A 13,439-nucleotide genomic window follows, 5' to 3' on the forward strand; every position below is an offset into this window, starting at 1 on the left:
TCAGGATCCTGGGATGCAGCCCCACATCAGGCTCCCTGCTCAGTGGGAAGTCTGCTTTTCTCCCTCTTCCTCTGTACCCCTCAAAATAAATAAATAAATAAATCTTAAAAAAAGAAAAAGATTGGCAGCATCTTCCCACTTAAGAAATAAGTTACTCTAAGGTTACTCCATAGGTGGTTAGTACAATAGTATTGATTGCAATACTACCTTTTTATGGAACCAAATACATTGTTACAAATTTCCTTTTCAATTATGGTTAGCTCATGTTAATATGGAGTAAAACCTCTGTCAACATTAATTTATATTTGAAACTACTTGTTTAAATTATTTCCAGTACTATATGGCACGGTAGATAACACTGCAATTACACCAAAAGAGAAACAATAATTAGGGGCAATGTAGTGATACGCACAATAAATCCAAAGGGAGCAAAACCTCCTTTCATCAAGGTCTGAAAGGATGCATTAAAAACTAGGGGGTATTTTCTTCTCCTCAGTGGTATGTCTATTGAAGTAGCAGCCCAGGAGACTGAGACAGTTGAATTGCCCTTCTCAAAGGTTTCTTCGGGAGGACTGGATTAGGGGCTAACCTCAGGTTGCTGGAGGAGATACTACCTGGGTGAAGGACCATTTGAATAAATGTGGAGTGGCTTCTAAGGGTGGAAGTGATGGCTGGAGAACTTTTTCTGCCTGAGTTGGGGTACTTGGAATGCTGTCCTTTCCCCTCCCATTTCTGTGATTTTGGAACACAACCTCTTCATTATTAAGAGTAGCGAATTTTTAAATGCACATGAACAAACCAATTTACCGTGTTTTCTTCAATTTGCTATTTAGCTAATGTTAAACAAAACAACAAATTAAATGGATTCTAAAGTGTTTTACTAATAAAGTCCTAAAAGTGTTCATGGTGATGGGGGGTCTGATGCTCTTCTGGAAACCTGTGGATTGTTAGCTCCACCTTTCTCTTTTACTTCCACACATCCCTCTTCTTCTCTAGTCTGATGCTTCTGGTAAGATAATTTGATTCAGTGAGATAAGGACAAGACATTGATGCAGAAAATCGAGTAGGGATTCTAGGTATGCAGTGACTCACTGCAGGTTCCGCGCTTTGGTTTCCTGATCTGAAATACTTAATTCACCGACATAAATACGACATAAATACGATTATTATCAAGGGCTCAGCACTGCGGCGTGAGACGCAGGTATGACCCTTAGCATGGGGGTATGCTAGAATGGCAGGTCCCTGGGCGGAGTTAATTATCTTTCCTTTCTTCTCGCATCCAGGGCACCGCCCGCAGGGGAGCGCGGCTGACCTTTTGAGCACCCAGGTGTGCGCCGCAGGTGTGCGCCCGCGCGATTCCTCTCGGCCAATGGGCGAGCCCGCGGCGCGCCGGGCGGGGCAGGGGCGGAGCCGTCCGGAGAAAACCGGCTCCGGAGCCGCGCCCGGGGCGCTCCCATGGGCACTGCGAGGCCTTGGCTGCTTCCCCCACAGGAGGCGGCGGCGGCGGCGCCAACAGCGTGTCCTCGGCGCTCTCTACGCTCCGCCCTCGGGGCTTGCGGGCTCTCGGCTCCCTGGAGGGGAGTGGACGCAGCCCGGCCGGCCGCTGCAGTAGCGGCGTCAGGTGAGTGCGGGCGCCGCAGAGACTGAGGCGTGGTGGCTTCGGCAGGAGTCCGAGCCAAACTCTCTCAAGCGCGGCTCTGAGCGTCCCGGGAAGGAAGGGACGGCGGGGCACCCGCCGAGGGGGCGCCGAGCAGCCCGCAGTCGCCCCTCTCGAGTCGCACCGAGCGTGGCACGCAGGCGACGCCCCCGGGGTCCCGTCACCCCGAAGGAGCCGGTCGAGCGCACACTTGCTGACGGACGAGGTGGGAGAGAGCCCGGAGCTGCGAGCGGACCCAGCGCGATGAGCTGCGAGGGCGGCCACAACTTCAGGCGGGTGGCTATACGGCGGAAGTACGGTCCCTTCTACCTGCCGCTGGGGACCCCTCGGCCCTGGAGACCCTCGTCACACGTGGGACGGGCCGAGACGGCCACCTTCAGGAGCCAGGCACCTGCCGACGGCCCAGGTGAGTGCCTCGCGGGGCAGGGGTGGGCGGGGGCGTTGCCGCGGGTGAAAGACGCGCCCAGTCTCCCTGCAGCTGGGGAGAGTTTCCCAGAGGGCTGAGCCGGGCCATCCACCCCTTACCGATTGTGTCCCTTCCCCCAAAGGACCTTGGGCAGGAACCCGCGAAGGGCTGAGCTTGCCCTGGAGGTCACTTATCAGAGAATTCCGGAAGTAAAGGTATTATTTTAAAAGTTTGGCTAAGAATTAATAAGGCCCATTAGACACTGAAGTTTAAGTTTCTTGGTAAAATTCCTGCTTCGGCAGACCTCGTGAAGGACTAGTGCAACAAATGGGGGAGGCTGATGTTCATCCTAGTCCGGTAGCGTAGCTGTTGAGTAACCTAGGACCAGCTATCCCGAGTGCTCCGGTTTTCGCTTTTTTGAAAAATACGCTCGACTCCCACTCTGTGTGAAAAGCTGCGTCTCTCATAAGGAAACATGTTCCTAATTTCAAGAAATGGGACTATTATTGCTCTTTTCGCATAGATAAATTCAGCTATCAGTAATGCGGTATTTTGAGTTCTGAATTTTCATCGAATCTTAGTATTGGAAGAAATCCTAAAGATCTCTTCAAGCCCACATACTCTCCATCGCTCTTTAACGGCATTTCGTTCTTCGGAGAGGAGCTTGAAACTATGTGGAACACTAGGGATTTTTTCTTGATTTGTAAAACTTTCCTTTAATCATCTCCCTTTTTTGTGCCCCTATCATACTATAGCCAGAAATGTCTTGTTATGTAGACCAGTTGTGAGGCAAAACCCTCATTTACGCAGCAGAAATGCAAATACTTTTATTCACTTCCATTTTGTTTTGATTAAGCAAAGCTGTTACGTTATTTAAATGATAAGTGGTAAGTATTGGAGTTTTAAAATTTCTTTGTCTAATCCTTGTCCTGAAGTTGTAGCTAGTAGTCATAGAGTAGAAAAACATGATGGATGATTTACAAATTTATAGACACATTAATAAGGGCAGAAATAGCGATGTGAGAAAATAATGTAAACAACTGAATTACAGTTCTTTACCTCTCAATTTCCTCTTCTGTAAAATGAGGACACCGGTGAAATCATCTCTTCTAGATTTAGGTGTGATTCACTCTAAAATGAATGGAAGAGTGTTTTCCTTTTTTAGTGAAAATGTTTTGCTTTGTTTTGAAGTTATTTACGAATTTTTTAATTGAGCTACCAATTTTTTTTTTTTAATTTAAGTAATCTCTACATTCAACATGGGGCTTGAACTCATGACTCCAAGATCAAGAGTCTCATGTTCCTCCGACTGAGTCAGCCAGGTGCCCTGAGCTACCAGATTTCTTAATCATTGGCTGTTTTCAGTTTTGACGGCAATAGGATTCAAGTTCTTTACATCATCATTTTATTTAAAATCACATTCTTAGTTTCCAAACTGAGTAGGTGAGCAAAAGATGAAGTGAATTCCTTAACAGTAGGAATGACTGGAGTTGTGGCAGTCTATAAATCTTTGCTACAAAGCAGCTGTGCTTATAGAAGAAACAGTACTTTTTTTCTTCAGAGAAAATCCAGAACACTTTTTTTTTTTAAAGATTTATTATGAGACAGAGAGAGAGAGTGAGAGAATGCGTGAGCACATGCGTGTGGGGGGCACGGGGGAGGGGGAGAGGAAGAGAGAGTCTTAAGCAGACTCCACTGGAGCATGGGCTTGATCTCACGACCCTGAGATCAGGACCTGAACTGAAACCCCAGGCACCCCCACAACACTTTTTTTCTTTTTCTTTTTGAAATTTTTTAAAAAATATTTATTTTAGAGAGAGCAAGTGAGAGCGAGTGCGGGAGGGTCAGAGGGAGAGAGGTAATCTCAAGCAGACTCCCCACTGAGCATGGACACTGCCTTGGACTGGATATGATGACCCTGAGATCATGACCTGAGCTGAAACCAAGACTCAGACACTCAACTGACTAAGTCACCCAAGCACCCCCGTTTTTTTTCTTTTTAAAATGATATGTAGGGTCCCCTAGCTGCCTTAGGCAGTAGAGCATGCGACTCTTGATCTCCTGGTTATAAGTTCAAGCCCCATGTTGGGTGTAGAGATTACTTAAAAATAAAATCTTTAAAATAAAAAAATAAAATGATATGTAGAATGTAGCAATAACTTTTCTAGGTCTGTTACATTGTCTTAATATTGTTTACAAAAACTCAAAGTTCTTGCTGCTGTTATTTTCAGGGTTGAAAAGTAAAAATGACTTTATCTTCCTAGGTAAGATGGTTCCTCTTTACCATGATATAATCTATAGTATCTATTGGAGAATGATCCAGTGTTCTGACAGGTAGTCTTAACCTATTGAGTGACCATACCCTATTCAATTGGGTAGTGTAAAAACATTTTAGAAAGTGCTTCCTTCTTTGAATCAAATCTGCCTCCCTATTCAGTCTCATCCAACCATCATTTTATAAGTAAAATCCTCTCCAAATCAAAAAGTAAACCAGGTTTCAATATGCAAGTGCCAGTTTCCCTGCAGCACCTAGAAAAGTATTTATATATAAAACCACAGCATTTAGACCCATTACAAACAGAGTGGACGTTACTCATAATTGAAGTGTTACTTTCCCTCTTAAAGAAGGAACAAAAACTGAGAGGTCAAGAGCTTAACAGAAAATTCAGTTTAATGGTATTGTGTTATATCTATGATTGTGAAACCCACTAATTTTAGAGTTTTCTGATTTTGGGCCAAAAAAAAATGGAAAGTCTACCAGCTATGTCTGCTGTATATACCTGGCTGTGAATCTCCTTGTCTAGGTGAAGCAGAGAGTTGAGGTGATTAAGATATAGGCTTTGCGGTCATATAGCATCCAAGTTCTAATTCCTCTTCTATTACTAGCTGTGTGAATTGGACCAAGTCTCTTAATTTCTCAGTTTCATCATCTGGAAAATGAAGAAAACAGTACTTTAAAAGATAATATAAGTAAATGGCACAAAACAAACATTCCAGATAGTATCATAAGGAATCTTTATCCTTCCATCTCAAGAGTCTGGCACTAGGACACTCTATAAATACTTGTTGAATGAATGAATACCCTCCCCCTATAATGTTCATAATAACTATGTACGGAGTGCATTTTCTGTACTAAATACTATGCTATGTGAGAGACACATGTATATGTGTATGAATTTATTTTACAACAATCCTAATAGGTAGGTAGTAGTATGCCCATTTTACAGCTGAAAAAATTGAAGAGCACAGAGAGTTTTACTAACTTGCTTGGAATCCTAAAACTGGTACTTGGTTTACTAAGATTCAAATTCAAGTATGCCTAGAGTCAAAGGTGATGGTCCTATACACATAACATTAAGCACATAATTCCAGTATGGAAAAAACCCATAAATTTAAAGGGATATTTTGTACACACACAAAGTAAGATGAAAATTTTCTTATGTTGTGCATCCCCCTCTGCCCATACTCTGAATATTGGAACCCCTTGAGGGTGGGAAATAGATCTATTCAATTTTTTTTTCTGCTATAATTCAAGGCAGCTTATTTCCTTAATTCCTTAGTTTTATAGGAATCCTGAAGGGCCTGTATTGAAGATGCTTTCCTGTAGAAAATATTTGTTTGTACTTTCAACCTAATACCACTTTTATTAGCCAAGCATTTCCCTGACTTGAAGATAGTGTAAATTTGAGTTCAGGCTTGCTCAGGGGAGATCAGCATCATTATCATCATTAATTTTTCCACTTAAGCTTGATATAGGTGCAGACTTTCTCATTAGTTTGCTCTGATGGCAGATTTTTCCTAGGCCACCTTCTTATTCAGGTGTAGCTCCTTCAGTGTGGAACATTGGTGTCCAGTTTGAGGTTCGGTCCTTTCCCATTTCACAAGGTCAAGGCTAGTCTCTCCCCCTGCCCTGCAAGCCCCTCAGTTCCTGGGCTCTTGGTTCTTGGGAATGGTATTGCCCCCAGGGTAGCATGGACTTACACATTAGTTTGCCACTCAGGTTTAGATTTACTGTTCTTTTTCTTTTTTTCTCTTGTCCTTGGGAACCTCCTTTCTTATAATCTCAGCAATAAAACTACATTTCAAAGCATATCTGTTGTCATGTATTCATCATCTGGGTGCTTTGTGGTGAAGGACTTTTCACATTGTACGATGTGCTAGCTTTCTATAAGTAGAGCTTCTTTTTCCAGTTCTCACTGTGGCTGGAGTACTTGGATTTTCAACACTTAACTCCAATATCCTGAGTGCCCATTGTTGGGGGAGGAGGGATGGAGATTTGGGTAAGAGGGTTGAGTGCTTACTGTCTATTGAATGCTGTCTCTGAACCAGGACTATGTGTGTTTTACTTCCAATTCTTATGACAAGCCTGTAAGATAGGTTATATTTTCCTTTTAGAGAAAAAGACCAAGTTTCAGAAAGTCTTAACTACAATGCTCTACAACAAGCCTAATCTTTAAGGGCAGGATTTGAACCAGGTCTCTATAGCTTCAGTGCTCACATGCTCGACACACTGGTTCTGAAGGTTTCCTGGGGCTTTGAGAGGCAAAGGGCAATGCAACAACATGTTATGTATTTAGGGCTAGTATTATTTGTGACATTAATGAATACAATGATCTGAGCAAATAATTTGTCTAAAGATTTATAATATAATAACGGTGTACATCAATATTGTTTATGTTTCTTAGAAGCTGCTTAAAGATGGACTTTGAAATAGGAAAGTCCTTCAGAGGGACAGGAACCAGGAAGTGTTTTCTTACTTGGATTTCCTTCCAAGAAGAGTTAGTCGTCTCTTAACAGCAATGCCAACTTGTGAACCTGAGGACATTCAGAGACTTATTCCACACGTAATGCATTTTTCCTCTACTAATGGAAAGTTAGTTTCATGGATCCAACTGGGACAGAAGAGGAGTGGGACTTTTGGGGAAGGGATTAAGGGTCTGCCCGAAGCCCTAGACTACCAGGGCACTGCATTCATTCCTGGTATAGTCAGGGTTGTACTGAAATTCTTTTCTACATGCATGTGCTGAAAAGTTGTTTGAAAAAGGAGTCAAACATGATGTATTTAATTTTGTGAGTATAGTGTGAGATTCACTCAATTTGGACAGAAGCTCATGAACCTGTACTTTTAAAAAAGTACATCAGATAGTTCTCATGATCTGTTTGGTTTCCAAATGTTCTCCTGCTGGCTGCCTCAGAGTTACTTGGAGTGCGAATTAGAAATTCCCAGCCGCACCCTAGGTATAATGAGTCAGAATCTCCAGAGGTGGGGTGAGAGAAGCCGTATTTTTAACAAGTACCCCAGATGATTCTGGTGTGTATCCAGCTTTATGAACTACTGTGCATTCCCAAACATGGGTAAACCCTGCCTTCAGTCTTGAGCACAGGCAACCAAAAGTTGCAGGTGCAAAGCAAAGAATAATCTAGATGGCCCCTCAACTAGCACATCATCTGGGCCCTCTGTACCTCGTGGCAAACTTTCTGCCCCATCTGACTGATTCTTAATTGCATTTTTTACATCTGTTGTGGGTCTTTTCTACTACTCTGCTCTTGTTTCTCGGTCCCATCCTGTCCCTCTTGAAGTAGACTTTAATTTATGCAGATATACAATTTATGTCTGACTGGATTATCTGATGTGAACTCACGTGCCTTCCTTTCACTTCAGACTTGGCTTTTTTCTGCTTGATGGCTGACCTCTTATTCTGGTGGACTGATCCAGTCCTCAGCCGCTTTTCTCCTCTGTTACTTTCCCTGGGCTGCATGCCTCTTTACTATCACGTCATGGGCTTGGCCCCCACCCCCTCTTTTCCCTCCAGATGAGATCTGCCTACACTTTACACATGGATGTTCTTTGGAGCTATGGACCAACAGCTTTCTTCCTTAACCACTCTGTACTTTCCTTGCTGCCTCCACTTCTTCATTCCGGTCACCATGTCCTTCTCCCCACTTCCTTTTCTTTTTGGCTGGCTTCTCTTCTCAACCCTGCATCGGTAGGTAATCTAGGTCAGCAGTGGATTCCCAAGTATCATCCAACTGGCTGTTTCTGGACCTTTTTCTTAATTTCTCTGGTGTTTACTTCCTTTTTTTTTTTAAGTATTTATTTATTTGACAGAGAGAGAGCACAGGCAGGGGCAGCGGCAGGCAGAGGGAGAAGCAGGCTCCCCACTGAGCAGAGAGCCTGACGTGGGGCTTGATCTCAGGACTCCGGGATCATGAACCAAGCCGAAAGCAGATGCTTAACCGACTGAGCCACCCAGGTGCCCCGTGTTTGCTTCCTTTTAAAGCTCTTTTCTTGGTCTTGATTGTTGGAGATCTGATTTTCCTATTGCACCAGAACTCCAGGTTTCTTCCTCTGGCTAGCCCATTTTTCTTCTTTCTGCCCCACTATTTCCTGTCACCTCTATTCTTTGGTGGTGTCACCCACCCTCTGGGCTTCTTTAGATTATCTATACTGCTCTGCATTTTCAAGAACTGGCTTTTAATAAATGTTAATGTGCTAAGGGCACAAAAGTGTGACTTCTTTTTGTGCTGTGGCGCAGCCCCTTCTCCTGACTTTGCTTGGAGGTATTACCTTTAGGTTTCAAAGTTTATTTTAAATCTGCTTTTCTCTCCTGTCTACTTGTCACCCGGTCATCTGCCGTTTCTTACTGACTCACCTTCATTTCTTGATGATGGTCTTTGTCTTATTTCAGACCTGCTTCTCACCAGCAATGTTATTATCCACCTAACCCCCCCCCCCATTAATTTTCTTAAATCTGGGTCTTGATCATAATCTTCACATTGTCAGAAGCCTTCTGTGGCTCCCCAACTACGTGTTATTGAGGTCTATATTCTAAAATGTTCACCTTAGTGACTGAGTCAAACTTTACCAGTAACCTCTCAGTGTGGAGATGTACCTTTTAAAATTCATGCAAATATTTACTCTTATTTGAACTATGAAAGTTGGACTAGTCATGCATTGATCACACCTCAGGAATTGTGTTTGTTTTCAGGAATAAATTTGGCATGGTTTGCAGAGCATTGTCTAGAATTAGTTCTCTGTCCCTAGAGTGTAGTTGACAGTGTGGACATCATCAACAAGTATTCTGGTACCTGTAATCAATTTTGTATCACCTCACTTATTCAGGAATAGAGTGGAGAAGACAAACCCAGCTGCCGTGCCCCTCCTGCATACCCATGCACTGAACTTAAACTCTCATCTTCAGCTGCTGCATCTGCAGAAACTAGGGAGCTGCCACCATTCTGGGGAATCACTGAGACACAGCGCAGCCTTGCTGCAGACCAATACCCGACCGGCTCTGCAAGGCTGGGTTGTTCTCTGGGGCCTCTAGCAAGGTTTTGTGTTAGGCCATGTGTTGTATGTGAAGTTATCAAATTATAGCCAAATTCAGTTAAAAATAGGTTTTATCTTCCTATCAAGGATTTTTATAAACAAAGTGATCTTCATTTCCCTTGTAGAGAGTTGAGTAACCTATACCATTTTTCCCCTAAATTATGCTACTTAATGGTATCATATTGACGACATACCATACTGATAAATGGTATTGGGAGTCCAAAGATGAATGAGACAAATGCTGTGACCTTTAGTGATTTCCATGCTAGAAGGAGGAATATGATCTAGAATAAACACCAGGGTGTAAGTGAGTGTTGTGTATAAGAGCAATAATCAGTGAGCTTGTAGTTCAGAGGAAGGAAATCTATACGGGGTTGGAAAAACGATTTCACCTCCAAGTTCTATTCAGAGCCCTATGCCAATTAACTCCATCTATATATCTGTTCTCTTTTCAAATCCCTGTATCCTTCATTACAAAGTTGCCTCCTATAATCCCACTAAAGCCAGGGATTCTTCAGTCGTTCAGCAGATATTTCAGATCAGGCATTGTGGCAGGGCCTAGAAATCAAGGTGAGAAGAATCCATGATAAGAGCTCTCTTTGGCTCTGTTCCCTCATCTATAAAATGGTAATATTAAATATACCTACATCATAGAATTGTTGGAAGAATAAAAATTGATATTCTTAAAGGGCTTAGAACAGTGCTTGGGAAATGTTCAGATAACTTTCATTATTTTTGTTGGGATGAGCACAAGGGCTAGCCTCGCAGTCTGGCTTTTTCTTCTCATTTTCTGTGTCCCTCTAATCTAGTGCTGTCTCATGAGATTGTGATTGGTTGCCTCCAGTTGTCCCCACTGAGTGCAAGCTCCTGCCTAAGGTGCAAGCTGTGCTGGGCACATGTCTTCTGTCCCTTTACATCCCCTTCCTGCTTGGCCCTCTCCCCCCTCCTGAGTCCCCGATGAAAGTGCCTCTCTCACTGCTGGCCTCTGTCCTCAGTCTTCCCTCTTGTGCTTTCTTGAGCCCCACTTTCATGTCAGACTTCCCTAAAGCCTGGATTGCATCACAGAACCACCACCCTCTACCTCTGTTTCCTAACTGCAATCTGGCCTTCTCCTCTCATGCTGATTCTCTGGTGACTCAAGTGGTGCTTGAGTCCGCAGAGCTCCTGGTCAGGACGTGAGGCCAGCCCTCCCTACCTTTCTCTGACTATTTGTTGGCTATGTTCCTAGAAAAAAATCTTCCTGCACTCACTCTTGCCAGCCAACTCAAGTTGCTGCATCTGCCTCCCAGTCCCTAACTTGAGTGATCCATTGCCATCACTCCTCAGGGGCCTTTTGAAGTCCATTTGAGGGCTCAGTAAATATTAAGTACACAGAAGAACCCCAAATTAGTTTGGCACATCATGGTTCAACATAAGAATTTTCTGGCAACACTGTCAGAAAATGGAATTGGGTTCCCTTGATGGTTGTGAGCTTCTTATTAATTAGGATGCTCAAGGAGAGGCTGGGTGACTTAGTGGCTGAGCTGTAGAGGACATGGGATGTCTCTCTGGCCTGTGCACCCAGCGCACAGACTCTTCTCACATCACTGCTTCTCTGCTTTCCTTCTGAGTCTACACGGTTCCTATGCTCCTATCAGCAACATGTAGCAGTCTGTGCAGTGCTGTGTTAGGGAAGGTGTGGGAGTGGTCTACTTTGGTCTTGTTGAGAATTCATGGACTAGGTGTCCTTTTTTGGTTACCAGTTGTGCTTATTCAGGCATTCTTTCTGATGCTGTGATATATCTTGACTAAGAGACCACTGGAATTCGGAGGACCTGCGTTGCTCCTGCACTGGAAGACCCAGAATGCTTTGTTGGTAGAAGTTTTGTTCTCTTCCAGCTTTGTCTCTTGTTTCCCATTCCTGCTGTCCTCCTTTCACGGCCTTTTTCTTCTTTGTCTATAGGGTTTCTCACTATTAAAGCTTGGCTTTTAAGGTCAGAACTTTAAATAAACATTGTCTTTCTGCCCAGATCTAATTGGCTTGTCTTAAAAAGCAATCTGAGTGGTAGGTACTAGGTATGATCAGAAGCAAGGTTTTAGTTTCCAGCTCTTAGAACAAAAGATGAGACTGTGGAGCTACTGATACCTGAAATATCTCTATTTTGTTTTCCAGATCTTAATGTATTTCATCAGATCTAAAATGTATACTTTTTCACAGTTTAACATCTCTGAAACTGGGATGCTTTCCGTTGATGGGATTTAAAAAATTGTAAGATGTTGAAATGTAGATTGGCCTGAATTTTAAAATGTAACTGCACAGGGGCGCCTGGGTGGCTCAGTTGGTTAAGCGACTGCCTTCGGCTCAGGTCATGATCCTGGAGTCCCGGGATCGAGTCCCGCATCGGGCTCCCCGCTCAGCGGGGAGTCTGCTTCTCTCTCTGACCCTCCCCCCCCCCCTCATGTGCTCTCTCTCTCTCTCAAATAAATAAATAAAATCTTTAAAAAAAAAAAATGTAACTGCACAATATTGACTGCCTCTAAATAGTAATAAAGATTATGAAATATATTCCTAGATTATATAATTGAGAACATCCACTAACTTCCCTCTTCCTCTCCTCTAAACCCAAGACCTACCTTGCATTGTTATCTCTCTATATCTCTGGCTACTTTTTCAGCCCACTTAATTATAATTACTATAATAAGAGTCATAATAACAGCTATCATTTATCGAGCACTTACTTTGTTGGTCAGACACTGTCTTAAGTACTTTATGTGCATAAACTCAATCATTACAAGTAGAATCCGTAATCCCCACTGTACAAAAGTGGAATCAGAAGCCCAGACAGATTAAATGATTTGTTGAAGTTCATATGGCTGGGGGAGCCACAACGTAAACCCATGCTCTTAACCCCTGGACTATTCTATCTCTCACTAATTTCTTATTGCCAGCTTTTAACATCTCTGAACATAAAGATATTGTTAATCTTGAGTAATGGAGGAAACACTTTTCCCTGATACTTTTATCTACTTTATCCATAGTATTAAAAACAAAAGCAATGCTCTGGCCCACTGTAGCTAGTGAGGAAGGAAAAAAAAAAAGACATTTTCAAGGAGAAAGAGAAACGTCTTTTTTTTTTTTTTTTTAAAGATTTTATTTATTTATTTGACAGAGACACAGCAAGAGAGGGAACACAAGCAGGGGGAGTGGGAGAGGGAGAAGCAGGCTTCTAGCAGAGCAGGGAGCCCGATGCGGGGTTTGATCCCAGGACCCTGGGATCATGACCTGAGCCGAAGGCAGATGCTTAACGACTGAGCCACCCAGGCGCCCCAAGAAACGTATTCTTAAAAAAGATTCTGGAGATGGAAACAAGAAATAGCTTCCTGGTCTTTGCTGTGCAACCAGACTCAGGAATACTCACCTAATTCAAGTCCTCTACTGCTTTCTTTCTAGGAAATCTTGACTAGACTATATCCTATCTTTAGCAGGGTGATAGTTACCTATTGAACTTTGAAGTTATGTGAATGGTATTAATTTTCAAGAATCCTGTTATTTGTAGATATGCTGCAAACAGGCAAAACTGCATTTCTCCTACCTGATTAAAAAAAATAGAACTATAATATATGGCCATATAATAGAATATGTCCACTATACACGATATATGTATATATCTAATGTTAATATATCAATATCATGATCCTATTGGTATTCGCCTGCAAGCCACTTTAATTTTTCGAAAAGAATTATGCATAGCTCTCTCTCCCCCACTCTTAACATCTTAGTGTAATAAAAAACTGGGTGTGAGTAGTCACACTCAGATGCCCGCCACTGTGAAAGAACTAGGGAACTGACAAGGGTGCTAATTAGAGCCCCTCTGTAGTCCTTTTATAGAAAGTGGTAAACTCAGGCCACTGGTTATGAAAACAGTGAAAAGAAGGGAAGAGAAGGATTCAGGAGGAAGCAAGGAGGAAACTGCCAATGATGGCAATCATTGTTCTGAAGTCAATGTGGTGCCCAGTATAAGCTCCTTTTCAATGGAGAACTAAAGCCTGTTTCCAAGTTTTGGAAC

The 13,439-nt window shown here is 42.9% G+C and overlaps 1 protein-coding gene across 2 annotated transcripts in view; it reads left to right on the forward strand.

Moving 5' to 3' along the window:
* Positions 1 to 1,485: 1,485 nt before the first annotated feature.
* FGD4 (FYVE, RhoGEF and PH domain containing 4) overlaps positions 1,486 to 13,439 on the forward strand; it is a 211,653-nt gene continuing 199,699 nt past the window's right edge. Inside the window, exon 1 of one of the 2 annotated variants that reach the window (XM_078075867.1) lies at positions 1,486 to 2,063. In XM_078075867.1, the coding sequence (XP_077931993.1) occupies positions 1,901 to 2,063 (163 nt within the window). In that variant the 5' untranslated portion in view covers positions 1,486 to 1,900. The remainder of the gene's footprint in view (positions 2,064 to 13,439) is intronic. The other variant, XM_078075868.1, reaches the window with a different exon arrangement.

This window comes from Halichoerus grypus, chromosome 6 (assembly GCF_964656455.1).
Source record: "Halichoerus grypus chromosome 6, mHalGry1.hap1.1, whole genome shotgun sequence".
NCBI lineage: Eukaryota > Metazoa > Chordata > Mammalia > Carnivora > Phocidae > Halichoerus > Halichoerus grypus.